The sequence below is a fragment of the Hibiscus syriacus genome, unplaced genomic scaffold, assembly GCF_006381635.1.
Source record: "Hibiscus syriacus cultivar Baekdansim isolate YM2019G1 unplaced genomic scaffold, ASM638163v2 tig00015910_pilon, whole genome shotgun sequence".
Lineage (NCBI taxonomy): Eukaryota > Viridiplantae > Streptophyta > Magnoliopsida > Malvales > Malvaceae > Hibiscus > Hibiscus syriacus.
In genome coordinates, this window is record NW_024062374.1 from 445,419 (window position 1) to 462,754 (window position 17,336).

The 17,336-nt window shown below is 34.5% G+C and overlaps 2 protein-coding genes across 2 annotated transcripts; one reads left to right on the forward strand and one right to left on the reverse strand.

Annotated features, from left to right (window-relative positions):
• Nucleotides 1-2,425: 2,425 nt before the first annotated feature.
• Nucleotides 2,426-3,631, forward strand: LOC120208074 (translation initiation factor IF-2-like). Its single transcript, XM_039207434.1, has one exon. The coding sequence runs from the start codon at nt 2,426-2,428 to the stop codon at nt 3,629-3,631; it is 1,206 nt and encodes a 401-aa protein (XP_039063365.1).
• A 5,539-nt stretch (nt 3,632-9,170) lies between these two features.
• LOC120208060 (homeobox-leucine zipper protein ATHB-12-like) lies at nt 9,171-10,228 on the reverse strand. The gene is made up of 2 exons (XM_039207426.1): nt 9,756-10,228; nt 9,171-9,673 (listed from the first exon to the last, which is right to left on the reverse strand). Exons 1-2 carry the CDS (start codon nt 10,104-10,106, stop codon nt 9,335-9,337), a joined length of 690 nt encoding a protein of 229 aa, XP_039063357.1. The 5' UTR covers nt 10,107-10,228; the 3' UTR covers nt 9,171-9,334.
• Between the last annotated feature and the right edge of the window lie 7,108 nt (nt 10,229-17,336).

The window sequence follows — 17,336 nt, forward strand, 5'->3', positions numbered from 1 at the left end:
AACTTGAGACATTGCTTAAGCGATATCAAGTTGCTTAAGCGATATCAAGCTGCTTAACACTTGAACCAACCCCTTTGGTGCACATGTTTATTATGATTATGTGTAGGGATAGACCGAGAGGGGACGGGTGGGGGAATCTCCCCTTGAAAATATAAAATTACTATAAATTTTAATTTTTTTTTATGTATTTCCAATTGAAAATTTATTTCGCCCCTGGAATTTTAAGTCATCTCCCTTAATTTTAAGTTCGACACCTAACATAAAATCATGCGTCCATCTCTGATTATGTGATAGTTATATTTTGACAACTTTTAAAATCGTACATATTTTAATTATTTACTTTAATTTTATTTCTAATTTTCTACTTGTTATTTCATAAAAATGATAGAGCTAACCTGCATTAGATGTTGTTATTTATATTTTTTAAAATAAATAAATAATAACAATAAAATTATATATAAAATTTAAAATCGTTAAAAGAATCCAACCCCGTTTAAAACTAAGTTCTGACTCCGCCTTTGGGCTTAGTAAATACTACGTTTCATCTTGGACGATTAAAGAAAATAGACTGGTATTCCAAGGTCCCACCATAAGAAATCGTTTCATCGTTTGAGACAACTGGTAAAGAAAAAGAGTTGGTGTCTCCAACAGGAAAGCGACCGAGAGAAACACTCTAATGTTGTTAGAAAATCAGGGTCAAACAAAGTAAAAGAAGAACCAGCCGTAAAAGTGTGTTCTTGAGTAACGCCTGCAAGCAAAGTCAGAGGGAAGAAACAGACAGCAACGGCATCAAGTTTCTCCTGCAATTGCTAGAATATTTGTTAAGAGTTGGCTGTGGGACAAAAATATTCGTTGAAGTTTTCTTTGTTAAGAATCCATGTTATGTGCAGTGCAGGAATTAATATGCTGGCCAGCTCATTCATATAAAAGCAGCGGTTGCAGTGATCCTGGGAGAACAAAAGATACGGGTCATTCAAAACAGTAGGCTGTACTTTTTTTACAGATGCGCTAGAAAAAAAATTAGGTAACTTACACCATTAGACGTCAAATTAAGATATGTATCAATTCTAACATTGAACTTTAGTCTACGTCTCGGTTAATACATTGTATCATTAAATCATTAACATAAGATGATGTTGTAGTTTAATGTTGACATTGACGTGAAAGTTAAAAAATATATAATTTTGTTCCACTTCATCATATTCAGGATATTAATTATGTGTTACTATTTTGTTTAACATTTTCTGTTGTTCTTGGAAATTGTCATTTTTTAATGTCTTTTACGATTATCCTAAATATATGTGAACTCATCTTGTTGTATTTTACCCTTTATAGGTTTAGATTTTCTTCCAAAGCCTCTTTAAAACTCAAAAATAAAACATAAAAATCCATGATTTTTGGGAGTTTTGAATTTTTTTGGATTTTAGGGTTTTAGGTGATTGATTGAAAATTCAAATGGTGAGAAGTATTATCTCAAGAATAAGAACATCGTACATAAAAATTAGTCTCTAGATGATCGTTAGAGGAGATCAAAGCATTAGAAGATTGAATATTTAGATGAATTTTTATTTATTTTGAGTGAGTTTTGTGAAAATTAATTCGAGAAGATGGAAAACGAGTGAAATGCGAAAGTTTTGGTATTGTTTTTATCGAGAATGACAATTGATGATGGTGTCGGTTTAAGTAGTTTATGGTTTCTGTAGAAAAACGAGGAAGAAACGACCATGTCATCACGCGATTAATGGTTTAAAGACTCAATTCAATATTGAAATTGAAGCATTTTAGAGTTCAGCTTTAAAATTGATACATAGCCTTTGGTGACTAATAGTGTAGTTTACCCGAAACTTAAGGGCATTAACAAAGGCTAAAACTTAAATATATGAATATAAACTTGCATGAATTCCACGACCCCTACTCAAGAATATTTTCCATTACCGCAAGGAATGGAATAAAAATGGCCTTGATGTGTGAGCAATTGAAAACGGTCCAATCAAATATATTCCAGACTTGAAAGCCTCTGGCTAGTGTTTCATACAAAATGACCTGTAAAATCACTGCAAAGAAATTCCTTTTGCAAGTTGTTAAACATGAGATTAAAGGGGTGTCGGCAGAGGATTCTGCTCAAACTGCAGTTTCATGAATTCAATGAATCCCCTCGAAAAGAAAAAGAGAAAGAATTCGATCTTGTAAATAACTCAATTTGATACCTACCGTAAGATGTTAACTTTAGTCAGCTGTTATGTGTATAGTAGTGGATGCCTTGGAGTTTTATCTCGTGGGATCCTTTACTTTTTGTCATCTTATTCTTCTAACCTAGATCACTATATAAGTACATTTCTGGTGTTCTTTTATGTGTATCCATTCGTTCGACATTTCTAGTTCGGTTAGTTCGTAGCATTCGCTATCTGTTTAGACTCTCTCGATCATGTCGAACCAACAGGCCCCGACTCGTCCATGGTTTCGTTTAGCATCCATTTCGAGGCCACAACCCCAAGCACCTGCTCCAACACCTGAACCTGCTCCTGCCCTGCCACGATCAACCACTATTCGACCTGCATTCCGACCTACGGGAGGTGCTTCCTCCGTTCCCACAACACCTGTGTCTGTTGGTAGAGGATCTCAGCCGTCTTCTCCTGCCAAAATTCCTACGTCTGAAGTTAGTTCTACAACTGCTTCGGTGCCCAATTCCCCGTTGAAAACGGCTCCAACAGCTACGAGAACACCAGTTTCTCCACCGAAACCGGAAAAAACGACGTCATTGCCGTCTTCTCCAGCCAAGCCAGTGGCGGCTACTGCCTCCGTTCCCTCTTCTCCTGCCAAGCCAGTGGCGACTACTACTTCCTCGGTTCCAACTTCACCAGCCAAGACAGCCCCTACTACGACATCGTTGACTAACTTTACGACCACTACGAATCGTGTGGCTAGCCCTCAAGCATCGAGAGTCAAACCTTCCATGCAATCTCCAACTCAATCACCAAAGATCAAACCACCAACTGCTCCACCACCTTCTCCTTTAACTCTCCCACCTCCCCAGATTAGAGCTCTAGCTGATCTCGAGCCCAAGATCCCTGTTGAGGCAGAGCAAAAGACAGTGCTCGTTCAAAAGATGATCGACAAGCCCAAGGGGATTTTCGGTACCCCTCAAAAGGATCTCGATGATACTCGCATTCGTGGACAGAGGGAACCGTCCAAGCATGGAGAATCAAAGGAGAAAGGCAATGGCAAGAAGTTCTCTTCGGACTCGGAGGATTCTGGTATGAGGGTCATAACAATCGCTGGTGAAAACAAAGGTGCTTTCATGGAGCTAATCAAATCACCCCACAGAAATGGTTTCCAGGGCAGTCCTCATCGGCTCCAGAAGCCGGTGACCGGCAGCAGTGATGGAAGCGTGTACCATAGTTATAGCAGCAGCGGTGAGGAAGGCGATCGCAAGATGAAGGGAAAGAGCAACGGATCTAACACTCTGCCAATGAATGCGTTCATGAACAGCAATGTACAAGGCGTTAACAACTCGATCGTCTATAATTCTTCATGCACTCACCATGACCCCGGTGTGCACCTTTCTCTCCACAGAAAACCAAACGCCGGCGGATTCCATGTCAAGGAACGCACCAATGGCTACAACAGCTAAAGAAAAAGCAAAGCATCAAGTGGGTTTTAATTATCTTGGTTTGTTTTAATTAAATTTAGGTATAGGATACTTGTTTTTGAGAATAAACACTAATATGCTAAATGGCTCATGGATTCCGATTCTTCAATACCATTCGTGGTGCCTAATTGAAGACGCTCCATGTTCAGGCCTTTTAATATGGAGAACTATGAGAGGATAATATGCTATATTCCGACTGCAATAAAAATGAACCATCATATCATTGTGTCTGCAACTCACCAATTGGGATTAGGAACTGATATTTTCTATTGATTATATATTTTTGTATCTCTAAATTTTTAATATAATTCATACATCCGTACATCTGACATAAAATTTTATAACTATCCCTAATTGGGCCTCGTATATCCTTCAAACTTTTTCTCACTGCCAATATTTTCAATTTTAGTCAAACATTGAACCTTAACCATTGAAATTGAGAATCTTAACATTTTCACTAACTCTAGTATTTCATATTTAATTGGCGCAAACATACATTATTAAAACCAAGTTTCTTTTGGATGCGGGAATTTTCATATAATTAAGGGTAGATTACATCAATTATCACTGAACTTTACTATCTCTCATATTTTATTCACTGTACTTTTAATTTTTTAATTAACTCACTCAACTTTGTACATTATTTTTTTTGTCACCCCTCCATTAACTTTCTAACGGCTTATGATGTGAATTAAATAAATATTTTTTAATCTTTAAAAAAAATTAAAATAATTAAAATTTTCCCCACTTTCATTCTTTATTCTTATTCCACCTCTTCTCATTCTCTCTATTTCTCTCCTCAAGAAAAAAAAATCTAGATTCTGGCCACCATACATGTAACACCCTAGACCAGTACAACACACAGTCGACCGATTTTAAGGTGCTACTCAGAACCACCGAAGTGACTGACTAATATTTTCTTACTTTCTTTAAATATAAAACAACTGTAAAATAAACTGAAGAATAAATAAAATCTTTACATTGAGGAGCTCCAAATTAAAATATTTACACTTTACAAAAATAATACAGACCGCTCTATCGAAACTACAACTCAACTGGATAATAAAGTTTATAAATATACATTCTCTTTCAAAAATGTTGAGATGTACTCTGAACCTACACTGGTTTGAACTGAGTTTTAGTCTATCTACTGCTCCTCACCTGCTGGATCTACTAACATGCCCACATAAACAATATGAAGGTTGAGCTAACTAGTTCAGCGATACACTAATAGCTAAAACATGCTAATTGCATATCACTAGAAGGCTAGTTATGAAGTTTACTGATCTGATATGCTTAGTGAATATCCTTGCGATATTCGTTCTTACGCTACTGTAGACATCATGGTGTAACTGAGGGATTACTGCATCTTGGAGCTTACGCACCCCTCTAATCTACTAAGATATGGCCCCCGAAATTCTAAATCGGACACCATATCCCTGGTTAACCCACCCCTTGTGAGTTTCAGGCCTCGGCCTTAGTTAGTTTGTTTTAAGGGTCTTGAGCCCTGCCTAAGGATATATCCGGAATGCATCTATACTTTCGACTCCACTAGCTTTTCTAAAGGAACTTGGGTGTCCGAATAGTTTCCCGAGCATCAAACAAGCCTAGTATTATTTGTCCTTAATTATTTGGTTTGCACGTTTGAATTGAACATCAATTATGTTCTCACTTATAGTCTTATTTGGTGTTATAAAGAAGTGTTGGGGTACCTCAAGTCTAAATCCCTTAAAAATGGATTTTTTGACCCAAAACAGACTGAAAGTAACGATACTAGCCAAGAGTTTTGATACTCCTGCAAAGGTTTTGATACTTTATATAAGTACTGATACTTTTAAACATTATGTTCTGCCTAGCTTTGATACTTTCTAGGAGTTTTGAAACTATGACCCAAAGTTTTGATACTCTTGTAAGAGTTCTCTTGTAAGAGTTTCAAGTTCTCTTGTAAGAGTTTCAATACTCTTGCACAAGAAACTCAATTTTACCCAGAAATGAAGAATAAGTATCAATACTAACCATATAGCATCAATACTCTACTTGCATGAGTCATAAAACAAGCACAAGAAACTCTATTTTTCAATCCCAAAGACCCTAGTGAGGTCCCCAAACACTCTTAAAGTCTTATTTGATATTAAGGGAGCATAACTAAGGCTTAGAAACATGTTGAAAACATTAAACATACAATCTACCATGGAAGGCTAATAAACATGCTCATACTCAACTTTAAAGCTAAACTTCTTTCTAATGATCCTACAATTGGTATGGAAAAGCTAATAGTGTGTTACTTGGATTCTTTGGATGCTACAGCCTCTCTCAAACAACTAGGAATCTACCTTTCTTTTACCCTTAGCTTTTGAACTCTCTTCAACCTCTTTGAAATGAGTTATTTACTCAACTAGAGGCTGAATAAAACTTAAACACATTCCCTATAACTCAAATCCTTTCTTAAAATGGGCTTGAATCACTTAATTTCTTAAAACCCATAAAAACCCATTTTTGAAAATATAAACCAAATCTTAAGATTAAGGACTCTAATGGAAGCTTAGGAGATGAAGAATAGGTTTTTTTTACCTTGGTTTCTTCAATCTAGGCTTGAAATCTCACGGGCTCTCACCTCTTTGTTTAACCGTGAGAAAGGAAAGGAAGAATAAAAGATGATATATTTTTAGGCTGATTATTTTTGTGGAATTCTTTGGATAACAAGGGGTTTATAGCCCTTGAAACATCTATGGGTAAACTACACTTCTAGTCCTTCTTCCTTTAACTTGCCTTTAAAAACTATCGCTTAACTAAAATTTTGGGCATACCTTAGGCCCAATACCCTTTATAATTGGTTTAAAATGGCTTGGAAGAATCTAATGGGCTCTATTGATGGGTTTCAGATTGACCGAAACTACTAACCCATAATTCGTGATATTACAATACATATCGCCATCGTCATCATCATCGAAGGTTAATATGTCTCAAAATTTTCCACCTAACACGTTTCAACATTTTGAATGCAAATTTAGTGTTCTTTTAACTGAAAACACTCCAAATGACTCAAACCCTAAATCTCAAATTACAACCCCACCCACCCTAGATGGCATCACCTTCATGTGATGATACAATCACTATTCTTTCTCGTTGTTCCCAACCCTAAAAAATTACCGACCACCCTTATTATCAAAAATCACAAGCAAATTTCAGATTCTTTGAATCCGATGAAGAACCAAATGATTGAGAAAATTCAGTTTCAAAAATTGGGATTAAGTTTAGATTGTTACTCACCTGCTACTTCTCTTAAAAAAAATCCTAATGCTCGAGGATGGCATCACAAAACTCTTACTTGTAGGATAGGGTGAATTAAAAAATGGGTGAGTAGGAACTATCATTGAATTAGCCTTGTCCTAAGAAGTAATCAAATGAAACCATTGCTTTATGATATTAGAAGAAGCAAGTGGATGCAAACTGGGTACATTAGAATTTGAGTATTTGAAAGAGGGGAGGAACGATGATGATTTGAGATTTGGGGCTTGAAGATCTAGAATTAGAGTTTGAGAGTAGAATTTAAGAATTTTTTATTTTTTTAAATTGTAAATCCTGTGTGGCAAATCTTATTATTAAAATAAGTCATACATAATAACTATGTTAATGAGAAAACGGTCGAGTGACAAAAAAATTCAGTATACAAAGTTTAGTGAGTTAATTGAAAAAATTGAAAGTACGATAAATAAAATAGGAGATAAGTAAAGTTCAGTGAAAAATGATATAATTTACCCATAATTAACGGCGATGGGTGACAAAGACATTTAAGCTTTCTTTTATACTAGACTATTATCTTTAGAGGACCATCCATAACACTTTCTCCAAAAGAAAGATATATAACAATCGTCGTATCAGCAACATGAATAAGTTCCATGAATGCTTTTCAGTTGGATGGCTTCTTATTTTGTATGCCTTTATACTATTTGTAAAATGCGTATGAGAATGGACCAAAATGGCAAGTCCAAAGCGGGTGTTTCGTAAGCCCAGCTTTGAGGGATAGATCGTGCGTTCACTTAAGGGACCTAATTTTTTAGTACACATTTCATTATGGGAACAAAATAAGAAACCCACTATAAACGAAGCAAAAGTTGGATAATGGCCCACTGTCACCTTTCGAATAGGATGAGCATTTGATTCGAATATAATAGATTTTAATTTGATCTAATTTTATATAATTTATTTATTTTTGTTGAAAATTTGGGTTTAGATCAAGGTTTTAAATGATTAAGTCAGGTCATGTCAACTTTGAATTTAGGATGAAAACTACTCAACCTAACACGACCTAGAAATAATTGTTATAATATTCCTCTTTTATATATTTTTTTTAATTAGATCCCCATTTTACCTACCTTCGCGTATTTTGGTCCGGGTCAATGAAAACACATCTAATGTCCTGATTAATGGCACTATAAATTAAAATAATGTGCTTAAATATGCAACGATAAACCAACTCAAGAAAACAGGTCTTAAATCCAAGGAAACCAACGGTCCAAGAGATCCAAATTCTATGAACATTTAGGTTGCACATAATACTTGGGCGACACATAAACAGCTATTAACCCACAACAAAGTTCACGACCCATGTCTAACAAATACGAGAATATTTCAAACAGCCAGCCCAAGATTTTAGCCTCATCCATGCTTCATCCAAGAAATAAATTCAGCTAATATATAAATAGGAGCAGAATATGGCATTTTTACGTGACAGCTAATGGTGGTGCTTAATGAGTTGAGCTGGAATTTGATTCGGTCAAAATTCGAAAAAATTTCAATTCGAGTTGATTCGACTCGAGCTCGACTCGAGACCTTAACGAGCTGAGTCGAGCAAAGTCCAGCTCGACTCGATAAGTTTGCAAATACCTCATTACTTTTTTTTATATAATTTTTTACTAGTTATCTTAAAAAATTATTTCATTAAAATTTTTATAATTTACTAAGAGATGATAAATGACTATTCTATTAATTTCCTAATAAAAATACTAAATTATTAATTAATTATTATTATTTTACTACACTAAAAAATTAAGCCCTAATTATTATTTTAATGTGTTTGTGGATTTTTATTTTTGAGTCTAGACTTTGAATTTGTTTCATACACTATTTTGATAATTTTTTGGTTAAATTTACCAATTTACGTTTATGTTCAGCTTTATATAGTATTAGTAGATTTTACCAATAGTAAAAAATAAGATAAAAATTTTGGTGAGCTTAACGAGCAACGGATCGGGTAACGAGCATGGTCGAGCAACAAATTTTTTTAACGAGCACGAGTTGAGTAACAAAATTTTTTAACAAGCACGAGTCGAACACTACTTAACTCACTATCGACTTGCTACCCTAGTGGCGGCTCATCTTTATTTGGTGACCGTCCAAATAAATTAGCCTATTCAGAGAGCGAACAGGATAATCTTATCTGGTATATCCAACAGCTCTCCCAGTCTCAAATGCAGACATATACACATAATATCTGGATTTTCTAAGTTAGATTTTAGAATTTAGACACAAGAAGAGGAAGCTCAATTTGCATTCATATGTGTTCTCAGACCGCAAAATCCACTATTCTTCATCTAAAACTCAACCATACACATCCATGTTTTTCAACTCTGTACAGAAGGAAAGATTATTTGAATACATTCTCCTCTGAATGTTTTTGTTATTTCAAGACCAAATATCCCACCACGGATAACCACAGTTGGACTGATCGAATAGACCATCCGACTCGAAACTGCGCCAATCTTCCGGAGACGTTACAGAATCATCAGCCGGATCCACCATGCTCATAAGGTTGGGTTCTTCTCCCAGTCCGAAATAATCCGTCTTTATCTCACTATTGTCATCCGATAAGACACCGAGTGAGTGTCCCCATCTTCCCATCGAAGAATCAGACTTCACAGTCGTTTCTCCCTTATCTCCATCGTTGCAGTTAGTCGCTGTAACTTGTCCGCAATACTGGCCTTCCTCCTTCGGCTTCTTAATCAAATCATTCAGCTTCTGCAACTGTAAATCAAGATTACAAATATATACGTTTCATTGAAGAAAAACAAAACTGTTTGATTAGGAACGTAATTAAAGCAAGTACCTGAATCACTAACGCCTGCCTCTCTTTCTTTAAACTCTCGTACTTGGCAGCTAGATTGTCGTGATTGGCTTGGAGGATACTGTAATCTCGTTGGAGCTGCTTGGATTTCCACCTTGCTCTCTTGTTCTGGAACCATATCGCTACCTGTCGTGGCTGCAAACTCAACTCTTTAGCCACCTGCAACTTCATTCGAGGCTCCAGCCTCGTTTCGGATTTGAACATCGATTCCAAAGACTTGATTTGTTCATCGCTGAACCGCCTCTTGTTCTTGTTCTTCTTCTTCTTGGTTGTTGCTGTGACCTCTGTGGCACTGGAAAAAGGCTCGGCCATCTCCTTGGTACATTCCAACATCTTTGCCCGGATAATTCTTCCTAATTAACTGCAGTTCAAATCTTTGTCCTTCATGTACAAGCGGGTTTGTAATCGTGGGGAAAGGAATGTTTTCAAGACGTTTGTAATTGTGAATATGGTGGTATTTATAACTCCCATATGCTACCAAAATATCTGCTTGGTTTTAGGGTCTCGTACAGAGGATTTCTAAATGCAATTAATCCCTACTTTATATCCAAAGTCTAAGGGGACATGATAAGTGATAACGTATGGTGCTTGTCCTCTTCTGCCTTTCCTAATATTGCCCATCCTCCTTTCCGTTCTTTTCATTTTTTTCCCGGCTGAATCTTTGTTTTCCAATTAATTGCCCCAAACATCCCCAATTATGACATATATTTTAAATTAATTCTTAAAATTCAAGAATATTTCAGTCAAGTTTTCTTATTATGTATGTAACAACCATATCACGAGTTCTTAATAAAACTTTATTTTTGTATTATTTTACTCACATTTATATCATTTATTAGATGTTTTATTCTTTTTTATCAAATTTGAACTCGATACTCCTAAATTGGTGTAGACTATCTTTGTAGCTTCAATTAATCTTTTTAAGACCAAATTTTCTTCTTTTTCAATTTAATCCTTAAGTCACTGAACTTAACTTTATGTCCTTTGCAAGAGTATTTTATAATTATGCTAACACATTTTGTTGTGTTCTATTTTCTTATGAGCTTTATACATTTTTGTGCTTTTACATTATCATAATTACTTTTGGTGGAAAGGAATTAAAAACCAATTCTGAAATTTAAAATTTTATTATTCTAAAAATAATACAAAATTTCATTGATCCCAAATCTTAATCTACTAACCCAAAACTCTAATTCACTAACCATGACAGACACTTCATCAATCCTATATCTTCAAACCTTTGCTCTAAATCACTAATCATAATATAAAATTAGGTACAAAAAGTCACTTTTAATAGAACGTGTCTTCGATCTATTCCGATTCATTTATACTATATATAAAAACGTGATTGAAAAAATATGTCTTTACATTTTGTATATATAAAACTATAATATTTGGTGGGTGAGTCTCCTAGTAAGGATTTTCTGCATACACAAGGATTCGAAATTAAAACTTTGATTAATCGATATTAAGTTAGTTATTACTTATACCAACTCCTGTTAGTAAGATTATTATTATTTTAATATAACTTAATAGACTTTTCAATGCCTAAATTATACTTCAAAATACTGTTTAGTGTTTAAAGATTTTTTTGTTAACAATAAGTGTCTAAAGTTTTCTCCGTTACCTTTTAGATGCTTACAGTTTTCTCTGTTACACTTTTAGGTGCATGCCATTATATTTTTAATAATAAAAAAATTACTTTTAAAAAAATTAAAAAAAAATCAAACCCCTTACGTCGTACATCTCCTTTTCATCCCCCACCATCGACAACAAAAGGTCACCATAGGCCAAGTTTTGTTCAGAGCAGGATGAGGAACTCAGCGGTGGTAGTTGTGTAACGTATGGACTATTGTAATCGTTGAAATCATCGAAAATAGAAACGAAAAACCTAGAAACCTGACGACCCTTCGCACAATTTTTCATGACGATAGGAGCAGTTTCACAGTTGGTAGGGGACTGGGTTTTGGTCGCGGCAGCGAGACAGTTCTGATGGTGTCAACGGTATAGGCCACATACCAATGGTGGCCAATCGATGGTGGAAGGTGTAAAATTTGGGGTTTATATTTTTTAAAACTATAATATTGCATTTTTAAATACACTTATTTTTAAAAATTTATATGTGTGACACATGTCATATAACGACAAAATTTAAAAGCCGTTACAGTCTAGGTATCTAAAAATATAACGTAAGAAATGTTAGATATTTATTTTTAACAAAAAATTATTTAGACAAAAAAACCGTATTTTGAGATATAATTTAAACACTAAAAAGTATATTAAGCATTTTAATAATTACTATTTTTTTCATTGTAGTTAGGTAAAAACGCTCCGTCCACTTTCTTAGCCGGTTTGAGTACCTTTTTTATTAAAATGGAATTCTAATATACATGTTTAAACATCACTTCACATTTTCCATTCTTATACTTGAAGGGTCGGTGCAACTTTAACTATAGATTTAACACAATCATATTAATAAATTTCATCTTTTAATGTCTCACATGTTATGTATTACAAGCAACCATAGTTACACCCATGATCGTCGGAGAACTCGGCATTTAACTTCATCGTCTTCGTTCCTGTCCTCGTCAGACCTTCAGGGATCCATCTTCATCTCTTCAGAACTTGAGCCGAGGCCATTTTGGTCACAACGGAGTCGCTTTCCAAACGCAGTTGCAACGTACTAGAAAAGAAACAGACTTTGGATTACTTTTCTTTTTCTTTTATATTGAGAGAAACAATTAAGTAAACCCAAGGAATCGCCGATAAAGAACAGTTGCCCACGCACAAGTATCTTTCACCTGTCACACGTCCTCCAACCAGAGATCGCCACCTGCACCCGGTCAAAACTTTGTACCCATACATCGGTTTTTTTGGGATTCGCACCCTCGGTGACGTGTATATAAATTGTGGTTCCACGTTAGACAAGTTGATATGATACGGTGAACACGTGCCGTCGTCTGATAAAATATTAAATATCAGAGCATTTCGAGAGTCTGGGTGGCTGTTTTTGTCATCCACCACTGCCTGCTTGCCACGTGGGTTTCAAGTTGCAACATTCTTTTTATTAAAAATAGAAAGGAAAAACCAAGACAAATATCTATGTATCTCTTAAATGATGAAGAAATGTAAGTACATGCAGAAGAATATAGGTACCACTTCATTGAATTTTCTAAATCAGAATTTTTTAACTAAAGTTTTGTTTTTAATTTTTTATATCAATTTGGTACAAAAAAATATTAAAAAAATGAGATATTTTGGCAAACATAGAAACAGAGAGCCAATGACATATTAACATTGAACGTAGCATAGGTAATAAGTCATTTCTCATATAAAGGAATATTTTTCTACTTGAAAACCCCTCTTGAATAGGCCACACTTGTTTTATTTGTTTGATTATCTGAGTTTTTTTTCCTTCTGAATTCTTTAATCTTCTATGATAATTAAATATTAATTATATGTTTGACTTGTTAAATTGTATTTTATAGTTTTTTCATTCTATTAATATTTGTTAATAAAAAGTTTAAAATAAACATTTTTTTGAATCAATTAGAAATAAAAATAATTAAAATTATATAATCCAATTACGTAGTGTAAAATTAAAAAGCTTTAAACTTTTTAGGATCGATGAGGGAAAATCAAAGGTTTAGATTAATATTAGGAAATGAAAATATATTCACCGTAAAAAAAATTAATTTAACCTTTGATTTTTTATCATCTAAAAATGTGTAAAACTAAAAACTTTTACACTATATATAAGTGGATCCCAACTCATAATTAAAAAAACGATATTGATGAATAATTAAACTGTATAAATGGATTTTGAGTTTTCAGTTGATCACTTCAATTCGATGAATTGAACTAATAATTTCAAAGTGAAATTCTAATTTGTCACTTGTAGTACTTAACTGATGGAACACTCCATCCTAGGATTAGGTTTTCATTGAATCTGTCAAACTCAAAGGATAAGGAGCCCGAACCTTGTATTCCTCTTTCATTATATGCTTTTAAGTTGAACCGTAGGAATTTATACAACCCATACCAAAATTCAAACTTCCCTTTCGAAAAAGCATTAAATTAACTCTTTGTTGAAGCAATATTAAAACAAGTTCTCTAAATAATAGTTAAAGTAAGGTGGGTGGAGGAAAGAGATAGAAAAGGGTTAGGGTCCAAAGTCTTTAGTGTTGAAAGTAATGATGAAGACTGTACTTCGAAAAAGACTTCAAATTTTATCAGTATTAGGCGATGAACCAACCCTACCTTTGATTACCGCCATTTTCTTCGTCTGGGTAAGATCAATACAATGAACCAATGAACAAACTCGGAGTGGCAAAGTTCTAAGGTGTATATCCAAATCCATTTTAAAGAAGCGATTGTTAAACGGTCAGGAGTCGTAATAATTCTTTAATAATGAAAGTGATTATATGATTGTGTATATTTAAAAAGAAAATTAATTTATTAATGATAAATGCATCTTATGGGGATGGATGTATGTAGGAAGTAAGAAGGTCGAGTTTAATTTTAATTAAAATTAGACTTTTGTCTCCTGTAATTTTTTTAGATTAAATATGTAGTAAATTCATATTATTTTGCATTTAGATACTTTACTTCTCTTCATATTTGATCCTAGTACTTGTAGATGTAATTACTAGAACTCGAATACTTTAAAGAGAACAATATTTTTTTACAACTTACGACACTTAATGAGTTTCTTTAATTAGTATGAGTTGATTACAAAATAATATTTGTTTAAAAAATTTTCAACCATTTAACAATGAACGCTTAAACAACCCTACATAGAACGTGCTAGAACCCAAAGCATCTAGGAATAATAATAATCCTCTTAACTATTGAGGTCGCTTAGTTCTGGAGGAGGTCGTTACACTCGAACAAAATGGGCACTTTTCTTTTACTTTGACAAAGTAGTAGATGTTAAAGGTTGAGCAAAGACTGCTAGCAAGCAGCAAGGGCAAGATGGCTGAACCTGAGTGGGATGGGGCACACCATATCGGATTCAAACAGTTGTATGTGTGTGTGTTTTGGGTTTGTTGAATTGTTGATAGGCATGAACCTGGAGATGAAAAGGATTATATTGCAGTCACAGTCAAGGAGTTTGTCGCTTTGAGTTTAAGGAAGTTGCTCAAAGCAGTGCAAGTTGTGGGAAATAGATTGTAGTTGGCGGAAAGTTGTTCAAAGATGTCTCGGTCATAAGCTGACATTAATACATTCCTATGGAGATCCGGAGGATAGTAAGTATTACAATACCTCGTCAGCTTTGGATGACATTTGCAGCAGCAGTCGTGGGCTTGAAAAATAACGAATAGTGCCGATTCTAGGTCAGGCTTTGCTTGTTTTAGGGCCATTAGAAAACTATCGAACTCATTAACCCAAAGGGCTTGAACTCAAAATGTAGCCCATTTTTATTTGAGCCTTGAGGCCAACTAATTTATGTTGGAACCCAGAACAGGCACTCATGTAAAACTCCTTATATTAAGGAATACTTTCGTGTTTGGTAGAGTCGAGTCGAATTAAAACTTTTAAATTATTCGAGTTAATGAGTTATACTTTATAATTCAATCTTTAAATTTTTTTCATGTTGAGTTTATAAAATTCAAATCAAATCGAGTCAAATTGTTCGAGTTTCTATTTAATATATATTTTTTCATATATGATATACATATATCATATAAACTTGAGGCACTCCACTACAACTATTTACATATATCATTTAAGTTGTTTCAAACCAGGAAAGGGTTTGCTTTTACTTTTTTTCAAGTAGAATGGGGAAACAGTAACATAGAGGAAGCTGCAAATGCTTTAGTGTACTGAGTCTTAAAGTTCTACAATTAACAAATACAAGCCATGGAGGCTCTCCTTTAGTACCTTTGTTTTGCTTTTTAGGGTACGGAATTTTCCCCTTCTCTCCATTCAGACACCGAATTCACTTGCTGTACCTAAAGTTACTTGAAACATTACCACCTTTTTTCAACTGTGCCTCTCTTACAGCAAGAGCACGTGACCATGCAGAAAGAGAAGAGAACCTGATCTGAATTTCAAAGTAGCTGAATTTTTTCATATATATATATATATATTATATTGAAGAATCCATGCACTACTACAAAGGGGTCATTATTGTTTATATAATGTAAAAATCGAAGAAGAGTGGACAAGCTGTGGTAGAGAGACGCAGGATTTGACGTTTACGTGTTGTTTCTCTCCACCTATTTGACACAAATTTCAAGACTGTAAAGCGTTGAAATCTGGAGCTAGTTTCGTCCTCTCCGATGTACAGTTTTGAAAGACGAAGACAGAAAACAAAAATGATGGAAGCTTTGCTTTGATTTGCATGACAGCAGATCTTCCGGGCAACTCCCTCTAAATTACAAAACAAAAGTGCTGTTCAATCAAGCTGAAATCTCATTTTCAATGATAATTTTGCATGAACTAAAATCCCATTTATATAAATTTACTGGTTTTGTATTATATGGTTGGTATTTAAAGTGGAAGTGTTAAAAGAATCACTACTGTCGTATATCGCACCTAGATTTCCCTCAATGACTTGATTATTAATTACGAGAGCAGTGTTTCATAAACAAAACATTGCAACAGGGAAACAGTAAATGAAGCAACACCTGCAAGTTTCAGCAGTATGTACCATGGCTTTCTCATACAGTATCCCTTCAGTGCTTCAGCATCAGAAATTTTCAAACTTGTTAACCTATCTATGGAAATATAGTGAGATGGAGAAATGAAAGAGATCGACGAAAGAAATGGGGGTGGCAGAACAACAGAAGGCATTAATTGGAGGACCTGCATATAGTGTAGAATGATACTCATTTCGTTAAGTCTTTTTCCTGACACCCTCGAAAGTAATGTCTGTTTTTTCCAAAATTCAAAACACATCATAACCTAATGAAAGCCACTATTATTTCTTACCAAAATTACATGAGTGGTAATAGTTTTACAAGCAGTATAGCCCTTAGCCTATTTTATTCAATCTTTTCAAATTAAGTTCGGTTAATAATTGCTAACATAATTAGTTTTAGATTAAAGAAAATAACTTCAGTGACCAAAAATCCCATATAATATACGATTTTAACCAACTTTTTCCGGATTTGCCAAAATGACCAACAAAATCGCAATGCGATCGCTAATTCGCAACGCGATCTCCATTATCGCAAATTCGCGTTGCGATAGTTGGAAATCGCGTTGCGATGGTATACAGTGTCGTTGCGATTTTCCCAATTCGCAATGCGAATAAGTAAATCGCAACGCGAATTGGGAAAATCGTAATGCGAATAAGTAAATCGCAATGCGAATAAGTAAATCGCAACGCGAATTGGGAAAATCGCAATGCGATACTGACTATCGCAATGCGATAATACAAAATCGCAACGAGATACTTACTTTCGCAACGCGATACTGACTTTCGCAACGCGATAATACATAATCGCAATGCGATTTTCAAAGTGCCATTAGTATCCTAGCCAAGTATTTTATTTTTAAATTCCAAACATGAATATTAATATATTGGAACACTGAACTGTCCACAGTATATCCCGT

Excerpts from the sequence above, each read along its gene's own strand:
- LOC120208060 (XM_039207426.1), bottom strand. The coding sequence starts at position 10,106 with ATGTTGGAATGTACCAAGGAGATGGCCGAGCCTTTTTCCAGTGCCACA. Across the intron at positions 9,674-9,755 it reads GGCAGGCGTTAGTGATTCAG|TTGCAGAAGCTGAATGATTT; the intron begins GTACTTGCTTTA and ends CTTGATTTACAG.
- LOC120208074 (XM_039207434.1), top strand. The coding sequence starts at position 2,426 with ATGTCGAACCAACAGGCCCCGACTCGTCCATGGTTTCGTTTAGCATCC.